This window comes from Camelus dromedarius, chromosome 6 (assembly GCF_036321535.1).
Source record: "Camelus dromedarius isolate mCamDro1 chromosome 6, mCamDro1.pat, whole genome shotgun sequence".
Classification (NCBI taxonomy): Eukaryota; Metazoa; Chordata; class Mammalia; order Artiodactyla; family Camelidae; genus Camelus; species Camelus dromedarius.
Window position 1 is genome coordinate 27337917 of NC_087441.1, and position 18540 is coordinate 27356456.

An 18540-nucleotide genomic window follows, 5' to 3' on the forward strand; every position below is an offset into this window, starting at 1 on the left:
CTTAGGGTACAGTATCATAATATACCCTTACTAATATAGTTGGCAAAAGAAGTGGGTAACAAATACTGACTTAGCCAACTAATTTTCATTAAATACAACTAATTAATGAGAAGTAAAGAAACAGCTTTCTTTTATTTATATACAGTCATATCAGAACAGAACAATCCAAAGATTTGTTAAGATAGTTATCTTTCCTTTGATATCACTGTCATATGCCCTCAATTTATGAAATAAGCTCACAGAAAGTAACATTCAGAAACAACATATTTAGACAGAACAACTAAAATGATATCTAAAGTATTAACATATGAAACTAAAGCCTACTTATTCAATGTTCCCTTAGTAATAACTTGTAACTCTTGAAATATTTGCACTAGTTTCTTTCAGAAAATCCACAGTCCCACTTCCAATCCTGCTTCATTTATAGGTGACAGTCTAGAAAACATGATGTTCAGTAATAAATTCTGATTTATAGTTTATTGCAATTGCATTATCAGTACTAAAATAACTCAAAGTGCACTTCTTGTTGACAAATGGTCAATAATAGCATGATAAATACAGAAAGTAGTACATTATTATCATTTTGAAGTTTTTGTCATCCAAGATAAATTTGAATGCCAAATCAGTGAAGTCACATTATCATATATTTCAAAAATGACAGCCATGAAATCAGTTGCTGGATGAATTTGAATAGGGTTTTTTTCTTTTAAAGGAATTAAAACCAGTGTAGGTAAATATTTCATTTGAACATGTTAACCTGAAACAAATAGACCACCAGATATTCAGCAAAGATTCAGAATCAACAGAGATAGCAATTCAGGGTTTGGAGCCATGGCGAGCCATGTGCACAGCAAGGGAAGGAGCGCTTTTTTGATGGGAGAAGGAAGTTGGGAGGGACCTGGTAAACAAAGAGCCTAGGGCTTTCCCTTAGCTGAGTCCTTACCAGGAAAGAAGGTGGATCTTTCTTTTTCCTGTTGGGCTCTGCTGCCGATGTAGGACCTGAGAGCTTCCCCTTCTGGTTCCCCAATTCGGTTTAATTGAGGTTTCTGTTTACCAATATTTTACAAGCATAATACTAGTACTTTTACTTCTTACACTCTCAGAACTTAAGTGAAATGAATGGTTATATTCAATTCCTCTGTTGTTTTCTGTTCTACTCTCACTGTTCCTGGTTTGCTTTTGCCTCTTACATTTACTTATCCAGAAACAATCAGAGATACCTGGTTGTTGATGTGTTCATTTCTCAGGGCTGCATTCAGCCTCTAGATCTGAAACACAAAGAGTATGAGGACAGGGATGTGCGTGAAGAAGTGGTACTGTCATCAGATACTAAGGGAGCTGCCGGATTTAATTCTATGCGTGCCACTGCAAACGCTCTGGAAGAAATATTCTCGAGGCAAAATAGCATTATTAATTGGAAACATCGGCACAGGAAAGGAGGCTCTGCCCACACTTTTTCATTCCTGTAGCTGGTGAATTTGTCTTAATGCAGCTCTCAGGACTTTGGTCAGCTGAATCAGAAGAGCAAGAAGTCCCAAGCAGATACTGCGTCGTATGTGTTAATCTTCCCTATAAGTGAATTCTGCTTAGTAAATCCCAAGATTCAGATTCTGGGTGGTCAAAGCAGACACACACAGACTTCAGCTTTTCTTCTCTGTCTTTGCATATAGTCACTTTGGTTAATGGCTCATCCTGTGAGAAACTGAAGCAGCAGCTCATAAAGAAATTCTTCTCACACTGGGGCCTCTAAATTCTTCACGAACATTAAGTGTCCTCTTCCGGAACAGGAAACGAGAGGATGTAGAAGGTAATGTGACCCAGTCCTCCCACTCAGGAGAGGCAGGGCTGTGATTAGTTTTTAAGGAAACTCCCAAGCTCTTTTCCAGAGTGGCTGGCTGTACCATTTCACAACTCTCCCAGCAGCAACGTATCAGTAATCCAGTTTCTCGGTAAGTTTTTCGTGTGTGTATGTGTGAGGTTGAGAAAATAGAATGATGTCTGAAACAGGGAGAGCTATTGATCAGAGGCTGAATCTGGGGTACTACTGGAGGAAGAACCATCAAGGTTAGCTGGTAGAAAGGGACCTGAAGTTAATAATTCCAGAAGAAGCCATTCAGGCCAGATTGACATAGAAGAGAGGAAACATGAAAGACTTTGTGGAAAGCGCCAGAACAATAAGAAAACAGAGCATGTAGGCTAATGGACATTCTTTTAAAAGTTGGTGGCCAAGAACAGGTGAGGATCTGACCAGAGAGATTTAAAGACCTGGGTCACAGCTGCACTGGGCATCACACTCACAATATGGCTTCCATCTTGTGGGCATGAGATAGTAATAGTCACAGCAAAGACTGTTCAGCATATATAATCACCGTTTTGCGGGTGAGGGAAACTGTCGCCCGGAGAGGACGTACAACTTGCTCTCACACCAGGGAGTGGTTCACAGCCGGGGATTCTTCTGGCCCCAGGGGCCATATCCTTAACCATTAACGGTACCATCGTGACTCTTATTACAGTGGGAAAAAAATTATGCCATATAAGCAAACAATAATTAAATGCATGCCGATACAGAGTTTAGGTGTCTCTACCTGGAGGAAAGTTCTAGAGTGAATATGTATTACAGTGGAATCCTGTGCTAAAAAGAAAGAATATGACATAAACATGAGTCACCTTAGGCCTCGAGGGCTAGAAAATGTCCAGCTGCTATTGCTCTGTTACATCTCCTAGCCATTTGGTCCTTGTTCAGTAGAAACTGTGTGATTGCATCTGGTCTGGGTGACCTGGCCTCCATGAATGCCCAGAAATCAGAATTCCCAGGCTTGGATAAAATACTCCCTTTCCTGATGCTTAAGGGGTCAGAAGCCTCTGGCCAGCTAATGCCCACCCAGAAAGGAAACCAAAACAAAGTAAGGGGTGCGAGGAAAGGGTATAGCTCAGTGGTAGAGCACGTGCTTAGCAGGCACAAGGTCCTGGGTTCAATCCGCAGTACCCCCATCAAAATAAATAAATAAACCTAATTACCTCCCCTGCTCCAAACAAAAAGCAAAAGCAAATAAAAACAAAAATATATGCATGGGGGAAATAACCTTAAAATTTTTAAAAAGAAAAGAAAAAGGAAGTCCAGGGTGACTGAAGGAGCCACAGGCCATGGAGAGAAGGAAGCAGGCAGGCACCAGGCAAGTGGAGGGCTTCCCTCAGAGTGAATCCGCAAGCAGTCATCTCAGCTCTCAGACATGCTTTCCCACATCCCCACTCACGGTGAACAAGGAGTATTATTATTGTGATGCCCTCATATTGCTTGACAAAAACAATAAACGGACCACAGCTTGATGATATTCTACTTTTAATCTTTCTTTTCATTTTTTTTTCCCAGTAAGTACCTGAGATTTCAGCTTTAGTTTTGTATCGTACCCTTTCAAGTACAGGTTTCTACAGCTTCCGACATAAATCAACAGATGACTTTGACCCAGCTCCTGTGGGTTTCGGTCAGTTGTGGCAGTCGTCCTGAACTTACCAAAAGCTTGGAATCCACCTGTCTTAGTCAGTTCAAGCTGCTACAACAGAATACTACAAACCAGGTGGCTTAAAAACAACAGAAATGTCTTTCTCATGGTTCTGAAGGCTGGGAAGTCCAAGATCAAGGGGCTGGCAGATTCTGATTGGGTAGGACCCACTTCGTGGTTCCCTCACTGTGTCCTCACATGGGGGAAGGCATTGTGGCTCTCTGGCGTCTCCTTTATAAGGGCAGGAATCAAACTGATGAGAGCTTGGCCCTCATGATCTAATCCCTTCTCAAAGGCTCCACCTCCCAATACCATCACGTTGGGGATTTGGCAGGGGGACCCAAACATCCAGTCACCAAGAGACGTTTCTATATGTTTCTGTTGGCGAAGTCAAAGAACCTTTGGCAGAGTTAGATCAGAGCTAAAGTTAAAGATTTGCAAGTGAAATCCAGAAGACAGCTTGTTATTGTTTCTCCTTTGAGGAAGTGGGGCCAGCAGACAGTAGGGGAGCCTGCTGCCGGTTCAAAGGAGCTCCTGCAGCTCAGCACACCACAGTCCTCAACTTCCGAAAGGAGAAAGCAGAAGCGTAGTTGAACTACGTGAAACTGCTTTTGCTAGGTGTCTGAAACAGGTGGCTATTGGCAACTTCCTATGGCACAACCCTTCCGTCCATTCCCAGAGCACCAGGATGTGATCAATCATTATTCTCTCTTTTGAGCTTCATGAACTGTTTGAAGAGGTGAATACTCACTCAAGTCCATTGCTAGAGGAGCGCCTCACCTGGCAGGGACATGGCACTAAATGATGCTTAAAGTTCAGCTGGTTCTGCTCAAGCAGCCATTTCCTTTCTCAAAGGCTGATTCAAACAGTTTTTTTTTTTGTTTTTTTTTTGGTGCAGAGGGAGTAACTAGGCTTATTTGTTTGTTTGTTTGTTTGATGGAGGTACTAGGGATTAAAACCAGCTAAGCATGTGCTCTGCCACTTGAGCTATACCCTCCCTCCCCGCCAAACAGTCTGGTTGAAGACAAATTCGAGACTCCAAGCAGGGCAGGGACAGAAATATTGTTCTTTACCACTAAGTACTTTTGCTTACTTATTTTGATGCGTCATCTTTGTTACCACGAGGAAATGCTGTCAATAACCAAACATGTTATTTCCAACTCTTTGTTCTCGAATCACTTGTCATTTTGTACCTGGGAGGAGGACCAGACCAGGAAGCGCGGCAGCCTGGATCAGAGCCCGGAGCTGTTTCTTGCCTTTCTGGGGTCTCGGTGCTCTTGCAGTGCCCCCACCACCCCACAGATGTGTGTCTGCCGTGCTCAGCTGGGCGTGGTCCAGGAGCTGGTGCCCAGGTGCTGTGCTCCCCATCCCACCCCCAGCACAGTACCCCAAACTAGACTAGATTTGTTTAACTGGATAACAGTAGTGATGTGGGTTTAACAATGAAGTGATATTAAGCAGTCAGGACGATTACATTATTAAATTGTCTCCCCTTTCTGTTAAGTATTGTCGTCCCATCATAATCTTGCGAAGGACTTTCATGTGTCTTTGAGTCTCAGAATAACTCTGCAAAGGTGACAGAGCAGGTATGATTGCCTGAACTTTTAGAAATAGAGGGTCACAGACACATGCAAAGCATGAAACTACATTTCTCTCTTCTTACTTATTACAGCTGCAAAAACCAAGCCCGGCTGAATACTACTTTGAGAGATGAGCAGATTCACAATTAGAAACAAATATTTGAGCTATGTCTGTTTTTTTTTTTTAAATAGTGGCTCTTTGACCAAATAATTTTGAGTTGATTGTAGCTTTTCACCCCTGTAATGAAGTCCATTAATCATCAATCGGTAAATTAGGAAGTAGGTCCTATTAGCAGTAAATTACAGTTAATCAGTGTTCCCTGTGGCCATTATTTTATAACTGGGTTAAACTAAAGAAGTTAATTAAGGCTTACTTAATCAGTCACCTTTATGAGCATGAAAATGTGAACACTTGAAGTTCCATGTCCTGAATTTTGGTCTTTTACTGCTGAAGATTTAAAACAATATTAGCTGCCTCTATGGCAAATATTTATAAAGATCATTTACTTTTCCTTTATATCTCACACATCTTTCCATATTGAAATTGCCATTTCATTTACTAGCATCCGAGTCTTCCATGCAATTATCTTTGTTCCTCACATTCTGTTTTTTGGTGAGACAATTTTTAAATGCTGCAGAGAAAAAAAAGGGAACTTGATGACTTTGACTTCACAACAGAAGCCATTTCCCCTTGTGCCCTCCAGTTGAAAAACTCTAATAAACAAAATATTGTTTCTCTTGTTTATAATCAGAGAGAGAGAAAAACGTCCAGGAAACATGGATCTTAGTGTCCGATCATTTTTGTTCCTACCCTCCAGACGTCCAGACTGTTAGTTCATTGTCGCCAGCTACCTAACTACCAAGCAAAAGAGATAATGAAGTATTACTAATTGGTGAGATTAAAACACAAGAAAGTAGATCACAATCTGAGTTATACTTGTGGAGATGAAAGAACTTAAGGGTCTTCCCTGGGCATCAGTTGAATCAAATATTTATGGAGTATTTAGAGTCTCCTGTGATCTTAAGGTGATCACTTTGCACTGGGTTCCTTAAAAGATGCAAGTGAGTGTTGACAGTTAGGTGCAGACATTGAACCAGAGCTCAGAAATGTGCGTGATGTCTTGGTATCAGGGGAATATTCTAGAATCAGGAGTGAGGAAGTATGAGTAGATCTTGTTTATAGCCCTTAGACCTCGTCCATGTCAAGAATTTTATCTCAGTATGAGGGAAAACATTGAAGAATGTTATTTATTTGTTTCTACTCTTCTACTCTGTCTAAAAGTATTCAAACGAACTTTACCAAGAGACCCAGATTAAAAACAAAAAACAAAAACAAAAAACTAAACCCACGTGTGCTAAGATCAGGACAGGGGAAGGGAGAATACGGATGTCTGAAGAGGTTATCAGAGGTCACATAATGTATGTGTTTTAAAAAGAAACAACTCATTTATGTGGTTATTTTCCTCCAACAAAAATGAAAATTATACCTTAACTGGGTTATAACAGAGATGGGCTTTATGATCACTATCCTAAGATATTTCTTCCTCTTCCTTTGCATCTATTTCCAAAGAAAGGAAGGAAAGTAGGAAGGGAGGGAGGGAAGGGGAGGGAGTGAGGGAGGAAGAAAGCTTAGTTCCCTAAGGGCTGTGGCCCCCTAAGTAGAAGTTCGTGATTCCTCCTCTGGCCAAACACCAGGGAACAGTATCTGAAATACGGGTACTTTGGGCACTGAGGATGCAGCAACGTGCCAACCAGACACAAAGTCTTGTGTTTATGGAGTGTATGTTCATAGGCTTTAACAGGTAAGTCAAAGGGTTGATCTGGGTGAATTTTTTTCATAGTATTGTCTTAGTGCATTCTCCTAGCAGTAAATATTTTTGAAATTTTCTCCTCTTCTAAAAATAAACATGATGTAGATCATTCAACAGAACAGAAAAAAAATTACCTACTTTTTGTAATTTAATAAATCAAATTTGTTGCATTCTGATTTTTCACATGAGAGTTAATTTAGTTGCTACTTTCTGTCTACTAAGAAAAGGGTACAATTGTACTATATTTCACTTGTGTGTTTTTTTGAAATTTGATGTTGAATCTTATCAATAGTACATGCTGTACAATCCTTGTAGTACTATTTGACTGCATTCATGGAACTGAAATTTTTTTTTCCCTCCAAAGTGGTCAGGCATAATATTTATAAGATTACAAAATAAGAGCTGGCAGTCATATATTACATAAATGTTCCTCTCTCTAGAAATACTACATGAATGTTACTTTCACTTTCAGAAGTCACTTGACCTTGGCCATGATCCCTTCCTCTTTTCAAGCCTCCGTGGCAGTTTTTGCCCAAATTATCCTGCATGTCAGTGCTCTGGATACTTTTAGAGCTGCAGTGTATGAACATGCTGTCATTTTGCCAAATAACACAGAAACACCTGTTTCTCAGGATGATGCCTTGCTCCTCATGAACAAGAATATGGATATTCTGGAGAAAGCAATTAAGCAGGCAGCTGAGCAGGTATGCTTTTATTTCTGCTCATCATCATTTATGAGAGGGGCATGAAAGCTGGTGGAAGACTGGGGTGGTGAATTGTCAATATACACAGTGAAATAATTTTGTTTTAACTTGTTTTGAACAGGGTGCTCAAATTATTGTGACTCCTGAAGATGCCATTTATGGCTGGAAATTTACCCGGGAAACCATTTTCCCTTATCTTGAGTATATCCCAGACCCTCAGGTGAACTGGATTCCATGTCAACAACCCCACAGGTATCTTCAGGATCCTAATTGTTTGTGTGAAGGTGCTGTGATTCTCTAAAATGTGCATGTTCACCACAGCAAAATGATAAATCCTGAATGATCATGCATGTGGTGCTTGGTATTGCTATATATCCCTTGGCACCCATTAGATTAAAAAATTACACTTAGATACCATTTAACAATTATTTATAATTGAATATGAAATTTAGACAAAATGTATAAGTAAGACATTTGTTACTAGGATTAGAAACTAAGGGGAAGAGGATCTGATGGAAATAAGTAGTAAATTAATTTCTGAAGTGAACAGTACGTTGTAATTGAAAGATATTCCAAGGTCTCTATTGAAGGCACCATATTTTGATTTCATGGAGTCTCTCTGCTCCAGAATCTGTGTCCCAAGCAGAAAGACCTCACAACGTACCTTCTGGTGGATCATGAGACTTTATGCTTTGAAACTGTACATTTTCTTAGGCTCATGAAACTAATTTTCCTGGGAAAAAATAATCTAGAAACTTTCTAATATAAAATATTTAAATATATGTGTATATATATGTGTGTGTGTAAATATATAAATCCTACCATCTGCTAAGATGAAGTATTGAGGTACAGATTGCACACTTGTATACTTGCAGTAAAAAGTCTCTCACTCACACTCATTCTGTGTCTTGAAGTTGATATAAGGGTTCTCAGAAAATGGCTTTTCTTAGCTCCAGAGAGACTAACTACACAAGGAGGAGAGTATCGGGTTACACGACAGACAACAGTTTCATCTTCTGATCCTTCCTGTTCTGAGCTTAATGCTTTCAGTCATGTTTGTAAGAACCTTTTTTTGTGTGTGCAGAAGAGAGGCAATAGCTGGACATTTGCTCTACCTAGAGGTTTTGAGAATTGGGACAACCCATTTGTTTGTCATCTCACAGTAAGATTAAGTTCTGGATTTCCTGTTAAAAACAACAAAGGTTGCAAATTTATGGGTTAGTTAAATGTCATAGTAGCTGTGGAAACTAGCGATGGGTGGGGGAGAGGTTTATCCTATATGGTTAGTAAATACCTCTCTCATGACTCTAAGCTAGAAGGAACACATCTGGACAGAAAATGGGCTTGCATTGTCACCCAGTAGAGTCACATTTAATTCATTTAATGATTCTTTTCTGAGCATCGACTGTGTGCCAGATACTAAGAATATATGGGATATAGCACCTAATAAAACAAAGTTTTTGCCCTCCCCATGGCTTATGAATATTCTAGTGGGAGAAGATAGATGTAAACAAACTCACTCATTATATAGAATGTCCTTTGGGGATAAGAGTTGGGGGAAGGGATGCTTGGGTGAGATGATGTGTTTGATCTATTGTTTTATTCTTTTATTTAGGTTGATTATGGAGCTTTGAGTGAGTATGGCTTTGTGTGTTGGCCAGGGAGGGAAACTGAAAGATAAGGTCAGAAGGTGCCACGTTGTGGGGTGGTATAGATCACGTAGGGTCTTGAAGGCAAGGCAGGGAGACCATTAGGAAGCTATTGTAATCATCCTGGTTAGAGCTGGTGAGGACTAGAACCAGGATGAAAGAGATGGAGGTGGTAAGAAGTGGCCAGATTATAGATCTGTTCAGATGTCAAGGTGACAGGATTTGTTGCCAGATTATGTTTGGGGTTATGAGAGAAAGACAAGCATCAAGAGTGACTCCCAAGTTATAAGCTTGAGCAATTGGAGGCATGGAATTGCCATTTACAGACATAGGGAGTGTTACCGAACTAAACTTGGGTCTGCTCACCCACATGCAGCAAAGCCAATCTACTGACACCGGGTTGTGGTGAAGAAAAATGTAGCATTTATTATAAGGCTCAGCAAGGAGAATGGGTGGCTAATGCTCAAAAGACTTGAATTCCCTGATGGATTTCAGGGAAGGGTTTTTAAGGCAAGGTGAGGGAGAGTGTCACAGGGTACATGTCCAGCTCTTGCACAATTCTCTGGTTGACAGTGAGGTTGCATGGTGATGTCACAGGGGTTAAATCATCAATCTTCAGGCTCCACCTGATCTGGGAGCTTGTACTCATGGTCATCATGCAGTTGACTTCTTCCATCTGGGGTCAGTGGGTCAGTATCTGCAAAACAACTCAGGAGTGCGTCAGACATTATTATCTATGTAGTTCAGGGAGGAACAACAGATTCTGTGATTCTGCTACATGACTGATCTATTGTTTAAATTATTACAAGTTCTCCTGATCCAACTGTTATTTTTTGTTGCTATGTGTTTACATTCTTATAATCATTAACTCTTGAGCCAGCCTTTTGCGACTCAGGGAGTGCCTAAGAGACTAAAGCTTTTCTACAAACAAGAGGCAGGCAGAAGATGTGGGGTGGTCTGTCTTGGGAAGCCCACATAGGGTACTGCTTTGATTCAGGAGTGCAGAAGGACTAGCAAGTCTGGGATGGAACTCAGCGGATCAATTTTGTGCATCTGAAGTTTGAGTTGCCCTTTAGATATCCAAGTGGATATATCACCTTTGCAGTTGCGTATACAAGTCTGGCATGAAAGGCGAGGTCAGAGCTGGAGATAGAAAGTCAGGAGTCTGCATATAGATGGTTTTTTTTAACACCATGATGAGTTTACCTATGAAGTGAGTTAGAGAAGAGGAAAGCTTTAAGGCTTGAGCTGTAGGAAATTCCAATGTTTACACTCAGAGGAGATGAGGAGGAACCTGAAAAGGCGGTGAAGGAAAGCACCCAGTGAGGAGGAGAATGAGAGGGTGGGGTCCAATGAGTAAGGTGAAGTGTTTCTGGGAGGAGGATGTAATTAACTGTGTGGATGCCGCAGGTAAGTAGGATGAGACCAGGCAAGATGCGGATGTCATCATCGGCATTGGTAAGAGTTGTCGGGTGGGATGGTAAGAAATGAAACCTGATCCTAGTGCTTCAAAAGAGAAAGGGAGAGGATGGGCTGAGGGTAGCAAGATGGCCAGCTCTTTCAGGAAGTTTTGCTTTACTTTAAAAGGGACCTGAGGAATGGAGCATAAATTAGAGGGGCATGTGGAGTCAAGAGAGGTTTTTATTTTTTATTTTTTTAAAGATGAGAAGTACTAGAGCATACTTGCACGTTGATGGAATGATCCGGTAGAGAGGTGACCACCGTTAATGCAGGAGAGTGAATAACGAATTGCTGCAGCAGTAGAAAAGATGTGGAAAAAACTTCAAGTTTAAGTATAATTTGTGACTTCTAAATAGCATCTCTATCATGTCACATAATTGCCATTCCTTTATTGTGTGAGAACAATTAAGATCTCATTTTATATGTGCTTTGAAGTTTAGGATACAGTATTGTTGACTATAATCACTGCTATACATTCAATCTCTGGGACTCATTTATCTCTTAGTTGCAAGTTTGTACCCTTGAACAAACCCTCCCCAGCCCCCAAACTCCAGGCCTTGGTAACCGCCATTCTAGTTTGTGTTTCTGCAAGTTTGACTTTTTTAGATTCCGTATAAAAGTGAGATCATATAGTGTTTGTCTTCCTCTGTCTGACTTATTGACATGTCTTCATTAAAATTTGATTTAGATTTGGTCACACACCAGTACAAGTAAGACTCAGCTGCCTGGCCAAGAACAACTCTATCTATGTCTTGGCGAATATTGGGGACAAAAAGCCATGTAATTCCAGGGGCTCCACGTGCCCTCCTAGTGGCTATTACCAATACAACACCAACGTAGTGTATGATACACAGGGAAAGCTGGTGGCACGTTACCATAAGGTAAGAGGGGCTGTGTGTGTGAAGTAGAGCCTGCTGCGAGGGGGGTGAATGCTGTGTTTAATGTCAGGGCTTCCATTTTCTTGTTTTCGAAGTGGTATCATTTTTTAAGGCACTCTCTTTGCAAGAATCATTTCAAGCTACTCTTCCATTCTGTAAATATTGATCTAGTTAACCTGGTAGCATAGTTGGTCAATCCACTTAACCAGGCCCGATAAAGTGCAGGGTGGCACAGGTCACAGATGTGGGTGAGCTAGTGATGACCTAGGTCATCTTAAATTGAGATGCTCTCACTGTTCCATCAGGGTACCTTGGAACAGTTTGTGACCCATGTGGATCTGATAAGAGTGTTTTTGTTTATCAGTTCTTAAAATGCCAGTAGATTTCAAATTCTTTTGAAATGTTTAAGTAGAAAATAAACTGAGAGAGAAATTTTAGTTGGTTTTGTCTTTTTGGGGGTGGTGAGGGAAGGTAATTAGGATTGATTGATTGATTGATTGATTGATGGAAGTACTAGGGATTGAACCCAGGACCTCTTGCATGCTAAGCACACACTCTACAGTGAACCATATCCTCCCCCCTCACTAGCTGAGAGAAATGTTTTAATAGTATTGCTCCCAACCCTTTGCCTTTCCTACTTTGCAAATCATTTCATTAAGCTGTTGACCCTGATTATTATATTAGACTAGGTTAGTTTCTCAAGTTTACCTCCAAGGAATCAGAGAGAATTAAATAAAACATTTATTTTCAACAACAATTTTGAAAGCTAGGTAAGAGTCCCTGAGATTACTTTGGATGGAACACTGCAGGGAGGGAGATGGCATCTCTCATCAGATTAACTGGTATTTATTGAGCATCTATTATGTTTCTATGTATCAGGGACTCGAAGAAGAATGATGTATGTCTTCATATTTCAAGAAGTACGTAGTATTTGGGATTTATGAGGTGGTAATTGGCTCCTAATTGAGAGAGGGAGGGTGGGATGGAGAGAGACAGACAGACAGACAGACACTATTTTTCTCTGTTTTCCTTGGAAATTAACTTCCAACCACCAGATGCATCCACCATCTATAGAATCCCTGCTGTTGAGCATAGCCAAATCTCAAAATTACTAACCTCAGAGGGTTTTCATGAGTCATCTCTTCAATAAACAAGCCTTTCCTGGTTTTATCCTGTGCATTTGTTACAGTACCACCTCTACTCTGAGCCTCAGTTTGATGTCCCTGAAAAGCCAGAGGTGGTGACTTTCAACACCACCTTCGGAAGGTTTGGCATTTTCACGTGCTTCGATATACTCTTCCATGATCCTGCTGTGACCCTGGTGAAAGATTTCCAGGTGGACACCGTATTGTTTCCCACAGCGTGGATGAATGTTTTGCCCCTTTTGACAGCTATTGAATTCCATTCAGCCTGGGCTATGGGCATGGGAGTTAATCTTTTGGTGGCCAACACACATCACGTCAGCCTAAGAATGACAGGTAATTCATGACCAGATGAGGTATGCTAATCATGTTTCTAAATGCAGAGAAACTAGTGTTTCAGATATGACTTGAAATTTTTTGTTCTTTGTTGGGAATTCTCACTATGTTTGTATCCTTTCTCTCACACACACACACACACACACACACACACACACACATACAATAGCTAGTGCTAGATTATAACAGCTATGGCTGTGTTTAGACTTTTGTGTGTATTATTTCATTTATCCTCACAACTCTATGTATGGGCTGAGTATTTTCATTCCAATTTGCAGAAAACTGAGACACAAAAAGCACAAGTAACTTGCCAAAGGCTGCCAGCTAGTAGGTGGCTAAGCAGGAAACTGAACGAGATGTGCTCTACAATGGGTGAAGGCAGAGGAGTGCATTATTGACACGTCACTGTCTAACAAATTACTCTAAAATGTGAAAGTGGCTTAAAACAGCAAACATTTATTATCTCACAGCTGGTGTTGGTCAGGAATGAGGGAGTGCCTTAGCTGCGTAGTTCTGGCTCAGGCCATCTCTTTCGGGTACATCAAGTTTTTGGCTGAGCTAACAGTCATGTGAAGGCTTGACTGGGGCTGGCAGGTCTGCTTCCACTTCCAGGATGGCTCACTCATGTGGTTATTCCCTCTGTTAGCAAAAGACCCTCATTTCTTGCCACACGGATCTCTCCACAGGGTTGTGTGATGTTTCTTCACTGCATGGCAGCTGGCTTCCCCCAGAGCAAGTGATGAGAGAGAAAGAGAGAGGAAATATGCATTGCCCTTTATGACTAGTCACAAACTATCACTTCTACCATATTCTATTTGTGGCGTATGTCACTAAGTCAAGCTCACACTCAGGGAGAAAGGAATTAGATCTACCCATTGGAGAGAGGAGTGTTGAAGAATTTTTGGATCTATTTGAAAACCACCACAGTGAAGGATAGGGGAAAAATTTGCATTACCTTCCCTACATTTCAGGACCTCCTGAATTCAAAGATTTTAATATTTGGCTTAACTTTCTATAATGCTAACATATTGTATTGTATTTTATTCAAAGCTTATTTGAAATGAGACCACTGATCATATATTTGAATCTCCTCCAGTAGAGGACAGGGAAGTACTCAGGTGTTCAGTGCCTTTGTGCTGTCTTATCATGACTAACCTTGTGACATGACCACATGCCCAATTCTGATGTGGAAATTGGCAGTGTTGGGTTGGTTTGTTTGTTTTCTAAATTCTTGTCTTTTGTTCTCAGGCAGCGGTATCTATGCACCACACTCTCCCAAGGTCTATTATTATGATAAGGAAACAGAGTTGGGAAAGCTTCTCCTTGCAGAGGTGGACTCGCATCCCCGAATCTCTCCGACCTACCCAACAGCCGTGAATTGGAGCGCCTACGCCACAACCATCAAACCATTCCCAGTACAGAAGCACACTTTCGGGGGATTTATTTCCCGGGATGAGTTCAACTTCACAGAGCTCTTTGAAAATGCAGGAAACCTGACAGTCTGTCAAAAAGAGCTCTGCTGTCATTTAAGCTACAGAATGCTGGGAAAAGAGGAGAATGAAGTGTATGTGCTAGGAGCTTTTACAGGACTTCATGGCCGAAGGAGAAGTGAATATTGGCAGGTAATCTCAGCTCAAGTGAAGGGGAATATTTAGGTGCCAGTAAATTCCAGAGTTAACTTTTCATATTTGTCCCCCGGAACTAAGTGCTTTTTCTTGGCAGGACTCCATGCATTGTTCCCAAAAAACCACCTTCCTTGAGGGAAAATTCAGGCTTTTTTTTTTAATACTAAAAGGGGAGGGGGTAAAGTCCTGGTTTCAATCAGACTCTGGAGGGGATGCATTCATTTCTTCTTTCCTGCAGCCATTCACAGGTGGGCCTGGTCAGGATGTTTCCTGTGAGCTAAACAAAGGTATTTTAGCTTAATGTTTAGTTCCTATGGGGCAGGGTTCCCAGAGATGGGCCATTATGTGTAAATTAAGCTTATAGGCAACATCCCTTTAGTGATTAACGTGTAGCAAAAGCAATAGAATTCAAAGGATAAAGTAAAAGAAACAATTAATATGGAGTCAGATTTTTTTCTTTCTTATTACAAACCTAGTTTTAACCTGGCTTCTTTCAATCCATTAGTTATCCAGGAAATGAGGGTTGGTTCTTAATCATTTGCCGTTTCCAACAAAGCAGGTAATTAAAAGAAACATGATCCAAATCCCTTTATCAAATGGAGAAAAATATTTACTTTGCTATGGTTATAAACTGAGTCAACTGTTCTAGTACAAGTTACTTAGATTCCAGGCATTGCATTTTATCTGCACCTGTTCCACACAGGTATGCACCCTGGTGAAATGCAAATCTACTAACTTGACGACTTGTGGACAGCCAGTAGAAACTGCTCTGACAAGATTTGAAATGTTCTCCCTAAGTGGCACATTTGGAACAGAGTATGTTTTTCCTGAAGTGCTACTTACTAATATCCATCTGGCACCTGGAAAATTTGAGGTAGGAGAATTTTAAGAGTGTTTTCATTTTATCTGGTCTGAAGTTACGTAAAACAGGCTATGACAGCTGCATCTGTTAACTTTTGCTGTGTAGCAAACTTCCGTAAAACTTCACGGCTTTACACAATAACCGTTTCTTTAGCCCTGATTTTGTGGTTGGCAATGTGAACTGGGTGTAGCTAGGTTGTTCTTCTAGACTAGAAGGGGCTTGGTTGATCTTGGCTGGATTCATACATGCATCTGCTGCTAGCAGGTGGGTGAGTTGGGGCTGGTTGGTTTGTGATGAGCTGGGAGATTGGGGCCATTCTCTGTCTGTGGTCCCTCACCTTCCAGCAAGCAGGGCTTGTACACATGTTAGATAAGGGAGTCCAAGAGCACAAATAGGGAAAGACACAATTAAACAAGTTCATTTCAAGTCTCTGCTTGCACCATGTTTGCACATGTCTCAACCACCAAAGCCAGTCGCATGACCAATGTAGATTCAGAGGGTGGAGTAACAAATGATGCGGAACTCTCAATGGGAAGAACTGTGAAATCATACTGCAGTGGGTTTGGATCAAAAAGGGAGAAATGTTTTGGCCACTTTTGTAATTTATAGCAACTAATTCTAAAGTGATGACACTTTGTTGGAATAACACACTAAGATACCTAGAACCTCGGTGCCTGAGGCACCATTCGTTGAAGAATATTTACTCGCAGATTTTTAATTTCTTTTTGTCACGTGTGGAGACAAACAGAAAATCCGATATTTATTTCACAAATCACAGTGGCCATAATCAATTAATCCACAAATTAAACTGATCTCAAATTAAAATCAAGCTTCTGCGGGTTCATATCCTAGTTAGTACATGGCACAGAAACACACACACACACACACACACATTCTCCACAAATTTGGACGTTCATGTCTTCACTGAACTGTGGCAAACAGTGGTGGAGTTTCAGTAACTAAAGTGAAATCACTGCATTTTTTTTAATAAAAGAAAAATAAGATCTAGGCTAATTAATCCAAGGCATCAAGCAAGGAAATCTTTAAAATTGTAGATTGCCATGGTCCTACGTCTGTGTCTGCCTGTAGTGTTACATTGAAATATGTCATCCTTATGGAAGTATTTGATTCTGGGACAACAGTTTAACATCTGCTGTAGCCTTAAGGCTGGGAAACTCAGAGAATGGGAATCCTTGGCTGCCATAGAACCCAGTTAGGCAGAATCTCATGAGCAAATTGAGGCTGGAATAAAAGCTTAAATGCCAACTAGAGAAAATCATGATCAGATCTGAAGTAAGGGGTCTGGAACTGAAATCCAGCAGTTAAAAGTTGGCTACACTGGCACAAATAAGTCTAGGTGAGTTGAAAGTGTCTGGGGCTAATTCAAGGAAGTGAGAGAAGGGAGTGCAGGAAGGTCTGCTCAGTTTCACCATTAACCTTTAAGCTTCGTGAGGAAAGGGTGTTATTTGTACTCCTCGGGCTCCTGGTTATCTTGCACATAATTGGACTTCAGAAATCTTTGCTACTGATGATTTCTGACTTTTCATTAAGGTTACATTTCATTGTTGAAATTCAATTATTGCACCTTCTGGAATGATTCCAGTCTTCATTACATATAAAACAGCTGTCCCTTACCTTTCCTACCTATTCTCCAGATTCCCAACCCCCAACCCCCTTACCTAGCAACCTACTTGATCAACCATATTATCTAGGGCGGTTTCAAAATCATGAGTCTACTTGTAATGTATATTTCAATCAAGTTGACTATACTTTTCCCACATTTTCTTTAGGTTCTAAATGATGGGCGTTTGGTAAACAAGAATGGATTATCTGAGCCTATCCTAACAGTGTCACTGTTTGGGAGGTGGTACACTAAAGACGCACTCTCCATCTCAGGTGGGACCAGCAACGCAGCAACAACTTACCTGTTAATATTCACATCATTAATGATCATAGCTTTACAAAATACTGTGATGGTATAAGACATTGCTTTACCACATTCACCGCTGCATTGTACCAATATATGATTGTGAAATGTGTTCAACAGGTTCCCAAGTTTACCAAGAAACTTTGAATGGCCAGCTCAATAGTATAGACCAATGATTTCCAAATATGTGTATTTTTTCTAATCAAGGATTATTTTTAAGTGTTATGGTAATTTTGCCTCTTTTGTGGCAACGCTGAAATAATGCAGTATGGTATAATGGTGTAATTGATGATGATTGGGTCAGGTAGATGAGGATTAAATCCTAGCTCCAACCTTATTTGCTGTGTAACTTTGTGTGTACCTGTGTGTGTGAGTGAGAGCAGAGGGAAGAGCTTCACAGACGTTGTAAATATAGCAGTGGCCTTTGAAGAGAACAGTAATAACGGGAACTGAGAGTGAATTGTGAATTCCATTTGACATTAAAGACGATTTGAACTCACCTAGTTTTCTGTGCTAATAAGCAGGGGGTGTGGAGGTGGGAGGCGGTGGACTTTACTTTCTAATCAGATGGAAACATAAACTCAACGGAGTTTCACTGGAAACATAAACCCCAAGGTTGAACTTTATATTAATGATGAAAGTTGTTTTGAGACATCCTAGAAGAAATGACGGCTAGTCCAGGTACCTGGCCCAGGGACTCCATAGCCCCAAACAGTCCTACCTGAAGGCTGTGGTGAAGCTTAACAGACACAAACCCCACAACACAAAGACCATGACTGTTCATGGTAACACTATTTTCAACATTGAATAGTCTGTTTTTCAGTGGTGATGAATGTACATGTATGTAAATAGTCCAAATCACATAATCATCAAAATTGTGTGTTCTTTTATCTCTTCATAAAATATGAAACACTTCAGATTTGCCAGGTTTCTCTTGAAGAAGTGAGACATTATGCAATGGTTTTGCAATATATACCATGACTCTTGGGCAATGACAGTTCACTTCCAGAAGTTTCAGTGTTGACTGACAATCAACTCCTGACTCTAAACCACTGGTGTGAGGGA

General features: G+C 40.7%; 1 protein-coding gene across 2 annotated transcripts; it reads left to right on the top strand.

Moving 5' to 3' along the window:
* The first annotated feature begins 1817 nt into the window (after nucleotides 1-1817).
* VNN2 (vanin 2) lies at nucleotides 1818-17974 on the top strand. Of its 2 annotated transcripts, none has more exons than XM_010988685.3 (8): nucleotides 1818-1949; nucleotides 7364-7595; nucleotides 7717-7847; nucleotides 11394-11586; nucleotides 12773-13061; nucleotides 14310-14683; nucleotides 15390-15560; nucleotides 17339-17974. In XM_010988685.3, the coding sequence occupies exons 2-8, from the start codon at nucleotides 7383-7385 to the stop codon at nucleotides 17528-17530; spliced, it is 1563 nt and encodes a 520-aa protein (XP_010986987.1). In that variant the 5' UTR covers nucleotides 1818-1949; nucleotides 7364-7382; the 3' UTR covers nucleotides 17531-17974. The 2 variants fall into 2 exon arrangements, with proteins under 2 accessions (XP_010986987.1, XP_010986988.1); XM_010988686.3 differs by having other exon boundaries at nucleotides 1819-1949; nucleotides 7524-7595.
* Nucleotides 17975-18540: the final 566 nt, after the last annotated feature.